Source organism: Antechinus flavipes, chromosome 1 (assembly GCF_016432865.1).
Source record: "Antechinus flavipes isolate AdamAnt ecotype Samford, QLD, Australia chromosome 1, AdamAnt_v2, whole genome shotgun sequence".
NCBI lineage: Eukaryota > Metazoa > Chordata > Mammalia > Dasyuromorphia > Dasyuridae > Antechinus > Antechinus flavipes.
Window position 1 is genome coordinate 109,104,448 of NC_067398.1, and position 15,405 is coordinate 109,119,852.

Sequence of the window (15,405 nt, forward strand, 5' to 3'; positions counted from 1 at the left end):
AACTACGTCCCTACTTTTTCCTTTCTTAGCAATTTCTATGCTCAAGTCGGGAAATTCACAATACCTATTTGTAGCAATACTAAACCTATTACTAATGTTAATTAAAACAGAAACATGAGTATGTTCTAAGTTCTACTTGCTATCCACTCTTGCCCCTCTCAGCAAAGCAATCTTTGGCCTCATGCCAAAAATTTCCTATTATTTCACCACTATTTCATACTTCCCAGATGACTCTTTGTTCCTGGAGATTCCCTTTCCTTTGAATTTGAGGCCTTTGGGGTCTAGAAATTCCTGCAGCTGCCCACTCTTCTTTCCCCATTCCCCTTTCTATCATCAAGTGACACTTAGTAAGAATTTAACTAACAGGCCTTCCAATTCTTTTGCTTATACTTCACTAAGTAGCTCTATATGTATCCCACTGTTTGTTTTTTTTTTAATTGATACAGGAATACTTTTCTCCAAAGGGGAAAATAAGACTTATTATCTGTAGGTAATATCAATTCCAGATCCTAATCTCTTTAATAAATGTATTTTTCTAAGGAAAAACAAATTAACTGTAAATTGTAGTAAAACTGAGGGTTTTCCCTTTATGCATCCTAATGTACATGTTTACTTTGATATTAATCTTTACTAAAGATCTTACAAGTTAGACCTTCACTGATATCTTCTTAGGATTCTCCTTTACCCCATGGATAGCAGTCTTTATCATGCACAAAGTTTAGATAGCCATGAGTGAGATATAAAACCTTAAATTCTTTGATATTTCAAGCAAATTACGAATTCTTGACGCTTGATTGCTTATAAGAAAATCTAATTTAGGAAGGTGTTCTTAGTACTGAAGTATTTCAAAAGTGAAGTTTTGCACAAGATTATTGCAGAAACATCTAAGAATCTCTACAAGTGAGCTGAACCAGAGAACCTGCCCTTCAAGGAAGAGCCAGGCCTCTTGAGTACTAGAATGCTTGAGATGTTTTTGGAACCAGATGCTTACATATGCCATCTGAGAGCTAAGAAATGATGTGCTGATAAAATAGATATGGGGAGTTGAAAGGAGACTTAATGTTTACTCTTCCTTCTCTTTTTTTCCCTTTCCTATGGTTCTCCCCCACCACACACAAACTGTTTGTCAATGTGTCTGTCACAAGTAGTTGTAAAGACCAAAGGGTAAACATGTAATAGATCGAGCCTGATGGTTTGGGGACTATCTTCTCTAAAATTAGCCCCACTAAAAAAGTCTACGTTAGCACCAAACTTTATGTATTAAGGTTTCAGCATTAGATCAAGCAGGAAACAAGTCCAAATTAAACATGGGTGGTTAGATAGCCCTGTGAATAGAATGCCAGGCCCAACATGGAGAGTCTGAATCTAGTCTCAGCTACCTCTGTGACCTTGGGTAAGTCACTTACTTCACTTTCCTCTGTATGGTCAGCTGGAGAAGGAAATGACAAATCCAGCATCTTTGCCAAGAAAACTAACATCACAGAGACAGAAATGACTCAACAGCTACAAAAACATGAGTCAGTCAGAGACTGGTGCCTTGTTACAGGCCTCTCCTAACACTAGGCCTCACGATTGCCATTTGGCTTTGATAAATTCACTCTTAAACTCATGATGTATTCACAATGATGCAAATTTCTTATTCACAGCATTTTTTCTTCTGTAATCATTATTTCAATTTGATTAACATTATGGAACAAAAGACATATGATTTTGATTCTATTTTGTTGAGACTTCAGCTAGAATTAATAATATTCCCCCTCATTGTTCCTTACCTTTGCAAATTTACTCAGGTAACCTCACCTGCAGACTGATCCCATAACCTGAGAACTGATCTTATCATTTCCCAATGATGTAATGGGGAGGAAGTGAGATTATATATTCTACCTCCTCATTAAAACATGTAGTCCATTAGAACACACCAGTATTGCTTGAGATTTTGCTCTGTCCTCCTATCGCTATAAAAAAAAATCCTAACACTCAAGTCTTTGACTAATGCAATTTATTCATTATTCCAGCCATGCTAATAAATTGATAGTGCTTTGCTTCTTCACTCTACCTCTATTTCCATCTGACAAAAATAAAGGTCCAATCATAACACGTCCCTTCTCAAACTCCAGTTGTCCCCTATTCTGTTTGGCATTCAAAGTTAATTCGAATTATAACCTAGTTCCCTTTCCAGCCTTCTTACATCTTACCATTTGCCAAAGACACCGATATTCTCACTGGATATAACCTATAGCTGGAATGTTCTCCCTCCTAATAACTTTTACTAAGATTCTTTGAGTTCCAGCTTAAATCTCACTTTCTTCAAGAAGCTGCTCCCAAACTCTCAATTCAAGACTCTTATTTTGATTATTTTTATTTGATCTATACAAGCTTTTTTTGTACATAGTTGTTTGCATGTTGTCTTCTCTATTACATAGCAAGCTCCTTGAGAACAGGGACCATCTTGTGCCTTTCTTTGTACTCCCAGCTCTTTAGCATAGCATCTGGAAGATTCTTAGGGTTATTAAGGCACTTATTATTTATCAAGTGACTACTGAGAATAAAACTTCTTAAGTGCTATAATTTGTCACATTTTTGCCCTCCTAATCTATTACCACCCTACAGCCTCCTAGCTAGCCTTCCTTCCTCCAGTCACATGCAATCCCAATTCATCCTTTACACTGTTGTCAGATCAATCTTCCCAACAAAAGATCTGCTAGTCTGTCCCTTCTGCTCATAACCCTTCCATACTGCCTGTTTACTGAATTGAAAGTTCAAATTTCTTAGCTTTGTACTTGGAAGCACTCTACAATTTGGCACCTACCTTTCTGGCTTTCACAATTCTCCTCCCAGAGTGCTAGACTATAATACAACATGAATTGTTTGCTGTCCTTTGTATACATACAGTATCTTCCTAGCTACATCTTTGTTTATACAATTCATTGCATCTGAAATGGATTGCTTATAATGCCTAATTCTAAAATTAATTTTGCTTACAACTTTTGAAATTTAAGATTAAAAGGCTCAATATTTATATATATAGACACATATTTATGTCATATGTGAGATGTGATATTACATATATACATACACACACACACATATATATACACACATATATATATGAAAAAGCTTCCTAATAAAATATATTTTTATTATAAAGCATCCTGAAGATTTTGCCCATATAGATTTGGTTCAGTCAGAAGCCACCTTTTAAAGTAAAAATAATGAATCCCAGTGAGCAAAGGCTAGCCCTTAAGAGCTTTAGAAACCTGGACAAATCACAACTCTTAAGCCTCAGTTTCTTCAGCTAGCAAATGGTGATAATATATCTATCTCTCAAGTAGCATGCCTAATGGGTTTCAACATGGTTGTACTCATTTAAATCTACATTATTTTAATTATAATTATATGATTGGTTTTGTTGGTTCAAGCCAAGAAAATATGCGATCTGAATCCAAATAATTCAACCATGTTAAGAGATCCTTATTTGCACTAACAGGGACTTAGCTGTAACACTTATAATACAGACCTCAAAGGTCTGGAATGGGGAAAATGCCTCATAAATGCCTCATAAACCTTCATCTCTAGAATTGAGTTACTGAGTCAATATATTGGGCCTTTAATAGATCCTCACCAAAATAAAACCAAAAGTAATATACTCCCTAAAAAGGACCAAATGTTGAATACTAAAAATATATTCAGAGATCAACTTTAAAAAAAATTACATCAATAAGCATTTATTAAATGCTTGTGTGTCAGGTTCTAATTCTGGGGATACAAAGACAAAGATAAAATAACTTCTACTCAAGCAGTTAACATTCCATTGTGGAAAGCATTATTTACACAAATAAATACTTTCTTTTTGCAAGACAATGAGATTAAGTGACTAGCCCAAGATCACACTTGCTAGTGTCAAGTGTCAGGTCTGCTTTGAACTCAGTTTCTCCTGATGCTAATGGATAATGCTCTATTCACTTTACCACCTAGCTACCCTATAAGTATAACATCTAAAGGTACTACAGAGGTAGACTAGGGAAATCCGGAAAAGACATATAAAAATTAGTACTTCAGCTGAGCCTTGAAAGTAACTGCAACTTTTAAGAGCAACTAGGAAGGGAAACAAAGACCTGAGTTCAAAACTGACCTCAGATACATAGTAGCTGTGTGACCAGAGGAAAGCCACTTACCTCTGTTTGCCTTAGTCTCTGTATCTGTAAAGAAAATTGGAGAAGTAAATAGTAGATTACTTCAATATATTTGCCAAGAAACCCCAAATGGGGTCAGGAAGAATCTGACTGATTGAAATAATCTGAATCCAAACAAACAAATTTTAAGAGAGATAAAAGTACATTCCAGGAATGGGGGGGAGGGGGTGTTAATCATCATAAAAGTACAGAAAATAGAGATGGAACATCATTTGAGGATCACAATTTGATTGGACCATGTGCATGAAGAGGAAAGTAAGTAATGTAGAATAACCCTGAAAAAGTAGGCTGGGTCCAAATCTTAAAGAGCTTTAAAAGAAAGTTTGTATTTTCTTCTAGAAACTTGACATTGTCAGAGATGAGACCCTTCATTCTCTACATAAAATTAAGGACAAAAGAATAGTGTCAGTAAATATAAAAAGGAATCGTAAGTCATTCCGACCCTTTCTGTGGAGGAAAAACTGCTTCCCTCCAAATTAGTTTTTATTAAATGTTTACTATACTCCACACACTCTTATTTTTAAGTAAGGAGGGTTGATATCAAGACCAAAATAGGCCAGTCTCTAACTTTATTACTTATTAAAATGAGAGCTCCTTGAGGTCAGTGTTTTTGTTTTTACTTGTATCTGGCATTTAATATTTTCTGACTGAGTGAAAGAAAAATGAAGAATCGTTTGAAAGAAGAGTGAGAACATTTAACAGGGGAGCTGAGCTTTGATGGAAGAAATGGATTGTGAGTGGCACAGTTGAAGTAGTTTTCTGGCAATAAGGAATAGTTTGCACCCATCAATAGAGACTTAGGAACAAAGTCCAGTAGAGCTGGGGAAAGTGGTCAGGAAAAATGGGGGGCATAAGAATATAGTGCACAATGTGAGGAGGAATGACACATTTTCAAGAGTTTAAAAACATTTAAGTAAGCATAGGTTTACAGTGAGAGTTGACAGTAACTCGTGAGGTTTAGACTCCAACATACACACCATATCCAATGAACTTTGTGCTTTTCAACTTGGTCTAAGACCTTCAAAACCTTTCCTGACGTAGGAAGGCACAGCTAGAATTGGAAATGGATAAAGAAAATAAAATGTATCACAATCCACAGTCCATCGTGCTACACCCCCACAAACCCTTCCCCAATGCAGCAATGAAAAAAACAAAACAAAAACAAAAAACTGCCGTTGGTCCCAATGGGTAGCAGCTTCCTTCCAAAGTGAGAGTGTCTGTCTAGGTGGCGCAGCCTCATTTGTTTTCATGTAAAAAGGTTTAAAAAATTTTTTTAAACACGGCCTACACAGGAGCGATGCGAAGACCCGAGGCTCCCCAGTCCCCGGTACCTCCTCCCTTCTCCCCAGCCCTGCCCCCGCCCCTTCTCACCTCATCAGCGAGCGCAACCTTAAAAACACGTGTCCGTTTCACCCACCCACGGGACTTCCTCGCCCGCACTCTCCGGATGGGCTTCCCCTACCAGCACCACCACCTCCCGCCCCACAGACACGCGAGAGCCGGGTGGGGCCTAGGGAACAAGAAAAGTCTAGGATTTCCTCTTCCTCCACACCTCCCAGCGGACCCCCCACGAGAGCCTTTAGGGTGCCCCAGGAAAAAGCCCACGACACACGGTCTGGGCATTTGTTCCGTTCACGTCCATAACCTCCACTCCACCTTTATTAGCATACCAGAGCTAAGGTGGGTGGGAGTGTGTGTGTGTTGGCGGGGGTGTCTGTACTACTGCAGCAGCCCCACGGATGCAGAGAGAATCCAGGGACCCGCCAAATCCGGCAGGGGACAGCCTCCTTTTCTTCACCTTTCCCACCTAAGTTCAATAGGCAGCCTCGTGCCCCAGGCGGGCAGAACGGGCACAACCCGCAGAAGGATGGACCTGGTCCACAGGTGCGCTGGAGCGGGATTTCCCCCTTCCCATCTGTTTCCCTTCTCCCCGGCTGGGGGTCCTCGTGTACAAAACGAGGGATTGAAGGCATCCAATGCAGCAGCCAACCTTGCGACTCCTGGGTGTCCAGAAGGCGAGCCCCAGGTGAGGTTCGGGCGATGCTGCGGCACCCTGCGCACCTGGAAGTAGAGGGTTGGGGGGCGGCGGGGAAGACAGGTGCCCAGATACGCGGCGGGAAAGGAGGGACGACAGCCTCAGGGCCGGAGCATCTCTCACCTGCTTGCCCCGGTAGAAGAGGCGCTGGCGGTCCGGGGCCACATTAAACAGCTCTCGGATCTTCTCCCGTAACGTCTCGATCTTGGTGAGACGCGACAGGTCGTCGATGGTCCGCGTCTCGGTGCCGTCTATGGTGCGGACTTGGATCCACATCCTGACCCGAGAAGGGGGTGGGGGTGCGGATGGGAGAGAGGAGGTGCGGAGCACAGCCGGGGACTGGGGGGCGCCGGTGCCTCCCCTCTTTGTCTCCCCCTCCTCTCGGCCGAGGCTCTTACGCCCCCACCGCGCGCCTCCCCAGCCCCCGGGGATCCCGAGCGCGCGAGGGAGAGCGCGAGCTGGAGCGTGCGCGAAGCGCCCGGAGCACTCGGCGGCGGCGGCCGGCGGTATCCCGAGCGCGCACACCCCAGAGGGCGGGGAAGGGGGGAGGGAATAGGAAACGGAGTGGGGGAAGGAGGAGCGAAAACAGCCGGAACTGGGAGGAGGCGGGGGCGAAGAGCTGGAGGAGAGACTGACAATGCCTACGCCGCCGCGGCTTTAAAAATAGGAAGGAGCCATAGCGGACCGAACCGACTGGGACTGTTTATGAAGAGCTTGCTGCTCTCACATGGAGGTCACGGCGCCAATCGGTTCTCGCGAGATCCGTATGGATCCGGCCTTAAAGAAACAGCGGCCCACGACGGACAGAAGAGAGTGACCTGTGGGGCTGCGGGCTGAAGAGAGGGGCGGGGCACGCTGTATCGGATGGCCCCGCCCTCATCCCGCCCCTTGAGCCTCAGAAATACACGCCCGCGCGCCAGTTCTTCTTTCCTGAGCGCGCGGTTTGGCGCCCGGGGGTGTTCGGCGCTCCGCCCCCTCCTCTGGAGCAGGCCGCTGGCCCTCTGGGGCCTGGGTTTTCCCTTCTTCCGAAAACTACCCAGTAGACAAAAGATTCTTGGGGTCCGCAGCGTTTGCATGTGACCTTCCTTGGGGCACCGGAGCTGGGGACGTCGCAGGGTCCCTAATTAACCCGTAAATGAACCAGAATAGCGCTAGGCCGGACTCCCCCTGACTGCGGCACTACCTTATTTATGCCGAGGTCCCTGGGGCCACTCTGCCTCCTTCCCCTTCACGCAGCCATGCCCTTGCCCTCTCGGCCGAGTCCTGGAATTTCCCGCCACGGGCCAGGTCGAGGCACAGCTGGGCATCCACTAGTCAGCGCCAATCCCCCGTGTCCCCCTCCACCCCCCCACACACTTCCGAGGAGTTCTCCTTTCTTTCCAAAGAGATTGAAGGGCACCCAAGGCCAGAAGATTTATAGGCTCGTGGAAAAGGCTTATTTTTCCCCAACCGTTACATTTTTAAACCACACGCTCAGAGCCACCAACTGCCAAGCAAGAAAGCAAAGCCAGAAGGGCCTATTGAGGAATGGCGTTCTCAGAAACAGGCCTTGCATAACACCTAACTGGAAGTTTCAAATGAAACCGTGTTCTATCTGCTTAGTAAGAAGGAGAAAATAAGCACACGAACAACAAAACAACCCTTGTATCTTAGATTGATTAAAATTCAAAACGAGAAATTTTGCCAAATGGGGGGTGGGGGGTGAGGGAATACCTGAATTAAAATCCATTTCGATTTTGGCAGGATGTGGATCCGATCTAATGACCATGAGAGAAGATTTAGTAATAATTACTGGAAAAAAAATTCAAAGTTTGTGTTTTGTAGCAGGGTCAGCTTCCTGGATATGAGGAAGGGCATTTTCATTGAACTAAAAAGGGCAGGAAGTAACAATAATATGACATTTCTGTTCACATCATAGCTAGTAATAATAGGTAAAGTTTGTATTTTTACATATTTCTTTCATTTGATCTTTCCAACTCTCTTAGGAGGGAGGGCATATTATTACCTCGATGTTACAGATGAAACTGAGGTTGAGTGACTTGCCTAGAATCATACAATTCCTAAGTATCTGAGGCAGGGTTTGAACTTTGAGCATTCTAATAGTCCAGATACTTGTCAATCAGGCAGCCTATTTGTCTGTCTGTCTGTCTGAATTTCTCTCTCTATCCATCTATTTGTTATTGATTAAATTTCCATTTTTATTCACCCTGCTTATTTAGCTAAAATCACAAAATGGAGAGAAAATTTATTAGTTTCCAGTAAAATTAAGGGGCCAGACTAGTTATATAAATCTTGTGATTATTATTTCACCAGAAAATGTAATATTCTTCTTTAAATTATAATGTTCTCTGGGAGCAGGTTTCTTGGGGGACTTCTGGGAGCAGCCTTTTCAGTTCAGAGTGATCACCCCAAATGCACCCCAAATCCTTTATTGTCTCTTTTAAAGTCTTGTCTCCTTTCCTGGCGCCCAGGTTAGCTTTCTTAGAGGCCTATCTCTCTCCTTGGTTCCAAGAGCTCTTGCCACTAGTGCTTTGTCTCTGCCAGCTTCAGCCTCTAGTTTCCTCCAAAAGTCTCCAGCCAGTACAAAGGTGAAAGTTGGATGAATCTCTCTCCTCCTAGGAGAGTGGGCTTGTCCTTTAGTGGGCTGAGAGAGGTCTGACTTCTGAATGTCCCTGACTGAATCCTGGTTGAGGCTTCTAGCTTATGTATGCTCTCTTAAAGATGTGAATTTTGTAGAACTCTAATAAGTACTAAGTACATTAGTGAACTAGGGAACTGTTAAGTACCATGCTAAATTAGATAACTGACTTAGCACCTTGTAAGAATCCTAACAAGAAAAGCCAAACAATTATTCAATTATGTGCCCAGTCCTGTGTGCTGTGATCTTCAGAAACTTAAAAAGCAAGTCCAAGACATTAGACAAAGCCCCTTCCATAAGTTTGCCATGTAGGTGAAAAGGTTAGAGTAATATATTTCCAACAATGAGAAAACGACTAACAAATTTTGTGGAACTGACTATAAGGTCTATTGTAGTTCAGAGAAGGGGAAGGAAAAACACACTGTGTAAGGCCTCACACTTCTTACCTACTTATGTTACCTGTTATCCTTCCAGGTTTAAGTTCTCAGAATGAAGCTACCAGATACAGTTCCACTCAAATTCTTCCAGGGTCCTAAGGGTAATAACCCTATTGAGAGGAAATACACTTCTACTAGTTACTGCTGTTCTTAAGTCCTCGTGTACTATTTTCTTTCTCACAACTAGCCCCTTGTTTTCCAGAATTATATTTCCATAATATATGATATTTATACAACCAGTCTTTTACCATGACACGTTTGTAATTTAAACACTACCATTTACTTAATAATAAAGCAAAAGAAATAATAAATCCCGATAGAGTAAAGTGCAATCATAAATAATAAAATACATCACAATATACATGTTAACCTGGATCTTACTCACCTAGTATTGCATTCAATAGTTGTGTTGAAGAGTGTACATGTACTTAAGGAAACCTGGGAGGTGAAGAAGGAAAACTCATGTGCTTAGGGTAACTCACAAGTGATAACTACAGATTTCAATGTTATTGCTCTATTCAGGTTTGATATTAGAACAAAATGAGTGCCCACAGATTATTCAACAGTGAGAGAGAGAGAGACAGGGACAAACACAGGGAGACACACACACACACACAGAGAGAGACTTGAGAAGAAAAGGATATCCAAAAGAGATGGATACTAAGGACAACTTGAATTGATATTAAATCACCAGCCAAACTTCAAAGAGCCCCTTGGAGTTTCTTGGAGCTGCTTTTTATTTAAAGTCTGAGGAAAGTCCAAGTTTTAGTCCGCTGAATTTTAGGTCCAACCAAGTCTCAGAGAAAGTCTCTATAATCTTTTAAGTAAAAGCTGGTTTAACTTGCCTGGGGGAAGGCCTTAGGATGTTGTTCCTATCACTGAAACAAAGTCAGTACCCCAGGTTTTTCCACTACAAATCTAGTGTCCTTTCTATGCTACCGTTGTTACTTTTCAACACTTAGAAATTTTTCTTTCTCAGAGCATCACACATCTTTTAAATTCCCAAAATAAATTAACTTTAAACATTAAAGATACCCAATACAACACATCTAGACAAAGAAGAAAAATTCACAAACTCAAATTACTCTAGTATCAACTCCTAAAATGCTTCTCTCCTAAACAAGGATTACTAATTTCTCATTTGTACCCAGCTAATTCCTATAGCTATACATATTAGTTAAAAAAAAAAAATGAAAAATGCAGTTTGCTTAAATTACCTGCAGTCGGATTGGTAGTTCATCAAAAAACCTTGGACAGGTTGGGTTTAAATAGAACGAGATTCACTTAGATTGAATTTGTGAAATGATGGAGCATTTTCAATGATTAAAGTAGCTTACTGACACATCACACCACACCCCACACTTCCCACTCTCTCTAGCTTTTAAATAATAAAGACCCTAAGTGACTTTGAATCATAAAACAATTTCAAAAGACTCAAATTGGTTGAGTTGCAAAAAGGTGATTAAAAAATGAATAATGATGATAGACTGATATATACATACATTATATATAGATATATGTTTATAGAGATATATATGACTACCATAAGATATGGTATAAATGAAATTATCAAGGACATACACAACAAGAAAAGTCATGTAATCAGAATGAGGGATTACATATTCCTATGCAGTGAATTAATTGCCCAAGGGAAAAGAGCCTGAATATATTTTATTCTTATGTAGCTTTGAGAAAGCATTCTGCAAATTTTAGAAGTGTAATTAAGATTTTAATTGTTTATCAAGCCGCCCTTCAAGTAATTTTGTTATTTTTTTTTCCTCCCAGAAAAGCAACAAATCTACTTCAGATTTGATTGGCCCAGGAGACTAAAGTTCAAAAAAATATCCAGACCCTTCGTTTATTACATTCCGCCCTCCAGAACTTTTTTGGGAACTGACTAGCTAACCAAAGCATTTCACTATCTTTGTGGAATATACTTTCTATGCAAGTAAATCTCCTTTTGTTAACTGCTGAATGACCTGAGGGCTTCATTTTACTCTAACACCAAATGTAAACTAACATCAAAATAGCATGTCAGCTCTCCTTACACAATCTGATTTTAGGGATGTTTAGAAAGACTCAATAAATTCAAATTTCCCCTACTTGACTCAGTATTGCTTTAAATCTATAGTTTTTAACTAAGTAATCATCTTTGGCAGCAAACTTTTTCAAATGAACCACCATCTAGGTTGGTACACTGGATATTGGAAAAAAGTGACAGACCTACTATAACATGTACTTCTGGCACTGACTGCAAGAAACTAAACTTAACTTATGCCACAATAAGGCATTGGAATGAGATTCCTTAACCTTTCTCCCTTCCCCTCTCATCCCAATTTTCCTTTCCAAATGGAAGAACAAAGAATATCTATATGTAGTGGATAAGTAAAAGTTAATGTTTTTCTATTTTTTTTAAAGAGTTGTCAGCTTATTTAAACTAGTCAGATCGAAGCTAATCACGAGTTGGTATCACAACTATGTCCTGATTTGATGTTTACTTTCGTCCTTTCAAAGGTTCTTAACTAGGGATCTTTTTTTAAAATTGGATAACTGTTTGAATGTTATTAGTTTTCTTTGTAATATTTTGTGTTTTGTTTTATGCATTTAAAAACTATTCTGAAAAGAGAACATACGCTTCATCAGACTGCTAGAGAGATCCATGGCACACACAAAAAAGAGAAGAACCCCTATTCTAACCAGTCAGTGATTTAACTATATAGTTAAATCACTCTCATCTGGGAAATGTGTCATTTATCCCAACTGCTCCCTACTACAAAAGTAGGATAGTGTAGCGGACAGAGTGCTAATCTTGGAATCAGGAAGACTCATCTTTCAGATTTCAAATTCTTACTATGTGACCCTGGGCAAGTCACTTAATCTTATTTGCCTCAGTTTACTCATTTGTAAAATGAACTGGAGAAGGGAATGGCAAGTCACCACAATATCTGCCAAGGAAACCCCAAATGGAGGTAGGAAGAATTGGACATTAGTAAACAACAATAGAAAGAAGCATGGTGGATATGAATAGGTAGGATATTTTGCCAATGAAGACATTTGAATAAGAAGTAGTCATACTCTAGTGGAAGATATATGCTATCATATAAGCAAAAATAAACCCTAAGAAGCAAAAAAAAAGAAAAAAAAGAAAAAGAAAAAGAAAAGAAATGAAAAAGTAGCCATAGCTGCCTTTTCTTTCTTTTTTGTGGTTTTTTCCCCTTTTGAGCTGATTTTCTTGCCCAGCATGATGAATATGGAAATATGTTTAGAAGAATTACACATTTAACCTTTATCTGTTTGCTTACTGTCTTGGAGATGGGGGCAAGAGGGAGAACAATTTGTAACACAGTTTTGCAAAGGTAAATGTTGAAAACTATCTTTGCATGTATTTGGAAAAATAAAATACTATTTAAAAAACAAGCAGAAAAAAGCACTCACAGAACATTATTAGAAATATGCATAGTCACAACAGAGAAGGTCTGCTCACATAGAATCAGAGATAAAAGAGTAGATAGTTTTAGTGCTTCATTGGTTTTCAACTTTTGTCATCTCATCAGTTCTGGGATTCCCTTCATCTGAAGTGATCAAAACCTTTTCATGTCTTCCTTTAATGTGAAGTTCTAACAATTCTTCCACAAATTTTCCACTGAGAAACTATCTAATAGCTAATAGAATTCTCTACCTAGTTCTTTTGTATCTCTAAGTACTAATGTGGCAATCAAGTCATCTTACTTATTTTTTATTTTCCTTATCTAATAAGCCCACAACCCTTTCCTATCATGCATTTCCTGTATATTGTGTTTTATGCTACTTCTTTCTCACATATCATAGTTGGAATTCTCCTCTAGATTAGAACCAATATATTAACACACTATATGTGAAACATTATTACTCCTGAAGTATGATAAGAAATGATGGGAGAGAGAGTTTTGGGAAGATAATGGAGCAGATCAAGAAACTTTTGGCTCTCCAGATTTCCTCCACAGAAAAAGACAGAGCATTGCATCAAAGAGACTATAGAGCAATGGAAATTTAAAAAATAAAAATAAAATAAAATAAGTAGACTTAAAGCTGCAGTTCTCCTAATACAATCTGGGAAGATCCCCAGAAAGACCCAACCTGCTGGAGCAAGGGTTCTGCCTGAAGGAAGAGCAAACACCTCCTGGCCAACTGTGCTGAGGGTAGCCGGGACTGGAAGGCCCCCAGATTTGGTGGGGACCTGACCTCAGGGTACTAGGGAAGCCAACCACAGCTAAGCCAACCAGAAGCATCCCCAGGGAGAAGGAGCCAGCCCTACGTGGTGAGTATAGTAGCAGAAATCGGGCATCTCCTGGCTAAGGGCACCAGCAGAGGAGCCGGTTCTTTTTTTCAGTTCTAGGGAAGAGCTGTAGTTTGCAGCCATCAGAACTACTGAAGGGTGTAAGATCATAGGTGGGACATCCTGACTGGGGCACTAGCCATGGCTGAGGAGTGGAGCTTGTTGTTTGTCCTTTGTCCTGGAAGACCACAGTCAGGGAGGTAAAGCTGTGACATGCAAATGAATTGGATTTGAGTGAGGGAGAGCTGTGCAAGGTCACCAGCCTGACTTTCTCCTCTGGGACCAGTGAAGAAGAGAGCCCAAGTCCAAGCCCCAGAACACTCCTCAGAAAATAACAGTAAAGAAGGACCTGAGGTTTGGGTCATTATTCCCCCTTCAGTACTAGAACTTGCTCACACTATTAGCTGCTGAAAACTGTGAAACAAAAGAAAAATGCAAATAAGCAAGAAAAAAAAAAAAAAAGAACCCAACCATAGATAACTACTGTGGAGATAGAGAAGATCAAATTCATATTCAGAGGAAAATAATGGGGCTAAAAAAAAAAAAGATACTCCTTTTTCAATGAGAAATGTCACATGGTCCCAAGCTCAAAAAGATTTCTTGGAAGAACTTAAAAAACTTAAAAAATCAGATAAGAGATTTTAAGGAAAAAATTCAAAAAGACATAGAAACAACCCAAGAAAATTATGAAAAGTCAACTAACAAAATAGAAAATCAAAATTTAGGAAGAAAATAATTCCTTGAAAACTAGAATTGGCCAAAGGAAACTAAAGTCATTCTAAAATACCAAAAAGTAATACAATAAAAATCAAAAGAATGAAAAAAATAGGAGAAATATGAAACATCTCATCAGAAAAACAACTGAATTGGAGAAAAGATCAAAGAGAAATAATATAAGACTAGTTAAACCTCCTGAAAATTATAACAAATTTTTTTGATACAATAGTACAAGAAATTATCAAGGGAAATCGTCTTGAAGTTCTAAAAAAAGAAGAATAAACAAAAATTGATGGTCACCATCTGAAAGAGATCAAAGGAGGAAAACTTACAGGAATATTATAGCCAAGTCTCAGATCTCCCAGGTTAAGGAGAAAATAAATATTGGAAGCAACAAGAAAAACAAGTTAAATATCGTGAAGCTACAAGAAAGATCACACAAGAACCCTAGAAAAACCCTAGGTTTTGGAATACTGTATTTCATAGAGCAGAAGAGCTAGTGTTATGACCACGAGTAACTTGCCTAGCAGAATTAAGTATAATACTGAAGAAAAATAAACATTTAACAAACTAAACAAAGACATTCAATTATTTGTGACAAAAATAACATAACTTAAGGGAAAATTTGAATATAACACCCAGGAGAAATATAAATTTCAAGGAGCAATTATAAGCAATCATCTACTTATTATATATATATATTATCAGTTTTTTTATGATTGTCATTTTTATTTGGGTAGTTTGAAAGGAAGGGTTGGGCTAAGTTAAGTATGATAGTGGTAATCCTAAAAAAATTAAAATAAACCTATGTAGGAAGAGATAAAAATGAGTCCAAATGAGGCCAAAAATAGGAAAATTAATTCAGAAGTTAGGAGGAGGGAAGGCAGGTAATGCGAAAACTTTATTGTTATCAGGAATGGGTTAAAAAGGGAATGACAGATAGATAGATAGATGTAGATATAGATATAAAAGTCTTTTAAATTCAGAAAGAAATAAGAGGACAAGGATATAAGGTGGGGGAAGAAGATAAGGGAGGGATATTTGAAGAGGTTGATAGGGGTAGATAGGTT

General features: G+C 39.6%; 2 protein-coding genes across 3 annotated transcripts in view; one reads left to right on the forward strand and one right to left on the reverse strand.

Annotated features, from left to right (window-relative positions):
* Nucleotides 1-7,901, reverse strand: part of UHRF2 (ubiquitin like with PHD and ring finger domains 2) — a 163,825-nt gene extending 155,924 nt beyond the window's left edge. Inside the window, exon 1 of one of the 2 annotated variants that reach the window (XM_051987558.1) lies at nt 6,352-7,896. In XM_051987558.1, coding sequence (XP_051843518.1) covers nt 6,352-6,504 — 153 coding nt within the window. In that variant the 5' untranslated portion in view covers nt 6,505-7,896. Of the gene's footprint in view, nt 1-6,351 lie in introns of both variants that reach the window. The other variant, XM_051987566.1, reaches the window with a different exon arrangement.
* On the forward strand, nt 4,779-12,422 carry LOC127555343 (uncharacterized). Its single transcript, XM_051987578.1, has 2 exons — nt 4,779-6,219; nt 11,089-12,422. The coding sequence occupies exons 1-2, from the start codon at nt 5,491-5,493 to the stop codon at nt 11,131-11,133; spliced, it is 774 nt and encodes a 257-aa protein (XP_051843538.1). The 5' UTR covers nt 4,779-5,490; the 3' UTR covers nt 11,134-12,422.
* Nucleotides 12,423-15,405: the final 2,983 nt, after the last annotated feature.